The sequence below is a fragment of the Bison bison genome, unplaced genomic scaffold, assembly GCF_000754665.1.
Source record: "Bison bison bison isolate TAMUID 2011002044 unplaced genomic scaffold, Bison_UMD1.0 scf7180017864143, whole genome shotgun sequence".
Taxonomy (NCBI): Eukaryota; Metazoa; Chordata; class Mammalia; order Artiodactyla; family Bovidae; genus Bison; species Bison bison.
This window is the reverse complement of record NW_011494715.1, coordinates 5,652,050-5,657,538: the sequence shown is the minus strand read 5'-3', so window position 1 is coordinate 5,657,538 and position 5,489 is coordinate 5,652,050. Positions and strand designations below refer to the sequence as shown.

Here is a 5,489-nt window from a genome sequence, read left to right as displayed (position 1 = left end):
GTAAAAGCAAAAGATAAAACAATAATATAAAATACGAGGACTGGAAGAACAGGAAAATGGAACTATACTGATGCAAGATTCTTATAATTATGCAGTGTGAAATGATAGATTATTAACTCTAAGAAGACTGTGGTAAAGTTAAGGGTACCTACTGGAATTCTTTAACAAAGACATTAATAAATAAATGTCATTTGTTGTTTTCAGTCACTAAGTCTGTTTGAATGTCTGACTCTTTGTGATCCCATGGACTGCAGGCTGCCAGGCTCCTCTCCAGGCAAAAATATTGGAGTGGGTTGCCCTTTCCTCCTCCAGGGGATCTTCCCGACCCAGGGACTGAACCCATGTCTCCTGCATTGGCAGGCAGATTTTTTACCACTAAGCCACCAGGGAAGCCCTAATAAATAAATACAGGTATTAAAAAAGCCAAAGATAAAATAAAATACTATAAAATATTTTTCAATTAACACAGAACAAAAGAGATTATAGTGGAAATAAATAAAAAGGCCAAATAGAAACCAATAGCAACACGGCAGACATAATATTTTATGTAAAAGAACTAAACATTCCAATTAAAAAACAGAAATTGTCAGACAAGATTAAAAAAGAAACTCTATACCTAAATATGCTGTCTATAAGATAATCACTCTTACAGATACACATAGGCTAAAAGTTTAAAGACTGAGGAAAAGATACACCATGCAAGCAATCTGCAAAAGAAAACTGGTGTGGTGATACTAACATCAAGCAAGACAGATTTCAAAGTCAGAGTATTACCAGAAAGATAAAGGGACATGTCGTAAGGAGAAACAGCACTTTATCAGCAAAAAAAAAAAAAAAATAATAACAATCTCAATGTGTGTATACCCAATAACAGAGATTCTAAATTAATTATGCAGAAACTGATATAATTATAGGAAAAAATAGACAATTTCACAAGCATCTATAGATATTCAATGCCTTTTCTCAATGATTGATAGAACAAATATGGGGGGAAAAGTCAGTAAAATTACAGCAGATTTGAACAAGGACATCAACACCTAACTGACATACACAGGACGCTGTGCCCCAAAACAGAAGAGACCTTTCCAAGTACACACAGAATGTTCACCAAGACAGAACACAGTCTCAAAAAATTTTAAAAGACTGAAATTTTAAAGAGTCTGTTCTCTGCACATTATGGAATTTAAAAGGAAATCAATAATAATAATACACCTTTGAGATATAAAAAAACTGAATTAACATGGTACCCAGTAATTCATGGGTTAAAGAATAAATCACAGAGAAATTAGAATATCTGGAATATAATGATAATAAAAGCACATCATGCCCAAATTTGTGAAATGAAGAAATAACAGACATCAACAAAACAGAAAATAGAATCAAGTTCGGCTCTGTGGGAAGATTAAGAAAACTGATAAACCAGTCTCAAGTGTATTAAAGAAAAACAGAAAATAAAAATTATCTATTCAGAATAAAAAGAAGGAGCTTGACAGATTCTATAAACATTAAAAGATCAATAAAGGAAACTTTAACATTTATGAAAATCAAGTAATCTGATGAAACAGAAACTTTTCTAAAAAACCATCTTTGAAAACTTACTTACAAAGAAACAAAAAAAGTTAAACATTAAAGAAACTGAAGTCATGATCTCAAATCTTCCCACAGTGAAAATTCCAGACCCAGAGAGTGTCACTGGTGAATCTTATCAAACGTTTAAGGAAGTAGTGAGACCAAGTTCACATGAGCTCAGGAACTTCATCGTAAAAGATGATGAAATTTTTCTCATCATTTTGTGTTCAGTTGCTAAGCCGTGTCCACCTCCTTGTGACCGCATGGACTTCAGCATGCCAGCCCTGTCCTTCACTATCTCCTGGAATTTGCTCAAACTCATGTCCACGGAGTCGGTGACGCCATCCAACCATCACATCCTCTGTCGCCTTTCTCCTCCTGCCCTCAATCTTTCTCATCACTTTATGAAATCAATATAATCATGATACCAAAACCCTAAACAAAGACATAGTTATTAAAAAGGTATATATATTCACCGTAGGACACATACATCAAACTCTAAACAAAATATTAGCAAACAGAATCAAACAAATATGAAGGACAACACACCATGATCAACACATCATTTCTCACAGGAAAGCAAGATAAAGTCAACATTCAAAACAATGTGACTCAACATATTATGATAAGAAAGGGAGGGGCTTCCCTGGTGGCTCAGTGTAAAGAACCCACTTGACAATGCAGGAGAGACATGGGTTTGGTCCCTGAGCCAGGAAGACCCCACATGCCTCGGTGTAACAAAGCTCGTGCACCACAGCTACTGAGCCTGTGCCCTGGAGCCCAGGAGCCACGACCGCTGAAGCTGCTGCAGTCTAGAGCCTGCGCTCTACAGCAAGAGAAGCCCGAGCACAGCAACTAGAGAGGCGCGCTCATGCGCTGCAACTAGAGAAAAGCCCGCAACGAAGACCCCGGATAGCCAAAGATAAGTAAATCAATAAAGGTACAGGAAAAAAAGGGTGAAACTCAAATAGGCATTAACTAGTACGACTTAGTAGAAAATCCTGATTTAAATGATTTTTTAAAATTTTAAACTATTTCTGAAAGATACTCATATTTCACAAGAGTGATTGAAAAACAAAAACATAACTGACCTGGATCAGGAGAATGGTTACTTTGGGGAGAACGGAGGGCTGGAGCAGCTGGAACGATTCCTTTGGAAACTGCAATTTGTGATACGTCCTGTTGACTTTCCCACCGGCCCTATTAAGGACAAAATCGGTCATTCTGACTTATCAATCAATTTTTTAAAAATTTAAAGATATTGAAGAGAAAAATGTTACACATTGCTAAAGCTTTATTCTTGCTGAAGACATGAAAAATCTGATTACCTGAGCATAATACTGTTAACAGCATAATACTATTCCTCTCCTTTACAGAATTGATCTCGCTAATAATACTTCCCACTTGGATATCCCCTTCAGTTATAATTTATAGTCTCCTAATACTCTTTCTGAAGGAGATCAGCCCTGGGATTTCTTGGAAGGAATGATGCTAAAGCTGAAACTCCAGTACTTTGGCCACCTCATGCGAAGAGTTGACTCATTGGAAAAGACCCTGATGCTGGGAGGGATTGGGGGCAGGAGGAGAACGGGACGACAGAGGATGAGATGGTTGGATGGCATCACTGACTCAATGGACGTGAGTCTGAGTGAACTCCGGGAGTTGGGGATGGACAGGGAGGCCTGGCGTGCTGCAATTCATGGGGTCGCAAAGAGTCGGACATGACTGAGCAACTGAACTGAACTGAACACTCTTTCTCCTGTGTCATACTGCGTCTCACAAAACATGGATATAATAAGATATTTTTTGAAACGCTCCTTCTGCCTGCTCCTTGAAAAGCTCCTTTCTGCTTTTGTGCCTCAAGATACACTTTTTCAGAGGGAGGAGCCAAGATGGTGGAGGAGTAGGACGGGGAGAACACCTTCTCCCCCACAAATTCATCAAAAGAGCATTTAAACGTCGAGTAAATTCCACAAAACAACTTCTGAATGCCGGCAGAGGACATCAGGCACCCAGAAAAGCAATCCAACTCTTCGAAAGGAGGTAGGAAAAAATATAAAAGACAAAAAAAGAGACAAAAGAGGGAGGGACGGAGTTCCGTCCCGGGAAGGGAGTCTTAAAAAGAGAGAAGTTTCCAAACACCAGGAAACCTTCTCACTGCGGAATCTGTGCCAAGCTTTGGAAGCACAGAGGGCAACATAACAGGAAGAAAAAATAAACAAACAATTAAAACTCGAAGATTGCGAGTCCTACGGTAACTCCCCCAGCGGAGAAGCAGCGCAGACGCCTGCACGCGCCATTAGCAAGCGGGGGCTGGGCAGGGAGGCGCAGCGCGGGCTGCATCGCTTAGAGTAAGAATCTGGCCTGAATACCCTGAGCACTATCTGAGCGAAATAATTTGGGCCAGCAAACCAGACTGTGGGATATCTACCACGCGAAAAGCCAGCCCCAACCTAAGACACCGCCAGGCCCACGCACGGAACAAAGAATTGAACAGAGATAGCCGGCTGCAGACCTTCCCCCTCCGGTGACAGGCAGCCAGAGCCGGAAGGGGGCAATCGCAGCCCCAGAGAGACATTATCTATAAAACTGTAAGCAGGCTTCTTTGCTAACTAAAACTTTTTGGGGGTCTGGACGGTCAACATCTGCCTGAGAAGGTGCGCCGGTTTTACACCCAGATAACCGAGTGGCGGGGGGGGGGTAAGTCGCAGCATTGGCGCTCGCCAAACACCTCATCACTTGAGCTGCTCGGACCTGGGAAGAGCACAAAACTCAGACCCAACTGAGTCTGCGCCTCTGAGGACTACCCGAGTGCCTGAACCTGAGCAGCTTGGACCTGGGAGGTACATGCAACCCAGGGCCAGCCTCGGATTGTTCCCGGCGGAACAACCTAGAGCCCGAGCAGTGTGGGCAGGGAGGCTACACGCGCCGTGAGCGGGGGCAGACCCAGTGTGGCTCAGGCACTGCGAGCGCACGGCAGTGTTATTTGTTTGCAGCATCCCTCCCTCCCTCCCCACAGCGCGACTGAACAAAGAGAAGAAATACAGCTTCACCCATCAGAACACCGACACAAGCTTCCCTAACCAGGAAACCTTGACAAGCCACCTGTACAAACCCACACACAGCGAGGAAAAGCCACAATAAAGAGAACTCCACAAACTGCCAGAATACAGAAAGGACACCCCAAACTCAGCAATTTAAACAAGATGAAGAGACAGAGGAATAGCCAGCAGATAAAGGAACAGGATAAATGCCCACCAAACCAAACAAAAGAGGAAGAGATAGGGAATCTATCTGATAAAGAATTCCGAATAATGATAGTGAAATTGATCCAAAATCTTGAAATTAAAATGGAATCACAGATAAATAGCTTGGAGACAAGGATTGAGAAGATGCAAGAAAGGTTTAACAAGGACCTAGAAGAAATAAAAAAGAGTCAATATATAATGAATAATGCAATAAATGAAATTAAAAACACTCTGGAGGCAACAAATAGTAGAATAACAGAGGCAGAAGATAGGATTAGTGAATTAGAAGATAGAATGGTAGAAATAAATGAATCAGAGAGAATAAAAGAAAAACGAATTAAAAGAAATGAGGACAATCTCAGAGACCTCCAGGACAATATTAAACGCTACAACATTCGAATCATAGGGGTTCCAGAAGAAGAAGACAAAAAGAAAGACCATGAGAAAATACTTGAGGAGATAATAGTTGAAAACTTCCCTAAACTGGGGAAGGAAATAATCACCCAAGTCCAAGAAACCCAGAGAATCCCAAACAGGATAAACCCAAGGCGAAACACCCCAAGACACATATTAATCAAATTAACAAAGATCGAACACAAAGAACAAATATTAAAAGCAGCAAGGGAAAAACAACAAATAACACACAAGGGAATTCCCATAAGGATAACAGCT

General features: G+C 41.0%; 1 protein-coding gene across 1 annotated transcript in view; it reads right to left on the bottom strand.

Moving 5' to 3' along the window:
- The window catches only part of KIF13B (kinesin family member 13B), a 194,849-nt gene that overhangs the window by 33,393 nt on the left and 155,967 nt on the right, over positions 1-5,489 (bottom strand). Inside the window, exon 35 of the mRNA XM_010840317.1 lies at positions 2,661-2,769. Within this exon, the coding sequence (XP_010838619.1) occupies positions 2,661-2,769 (109 nt within the window). The remainder of the gene's footprint in view (positions 1-2,660; positions 2,770-5,489) is intronic.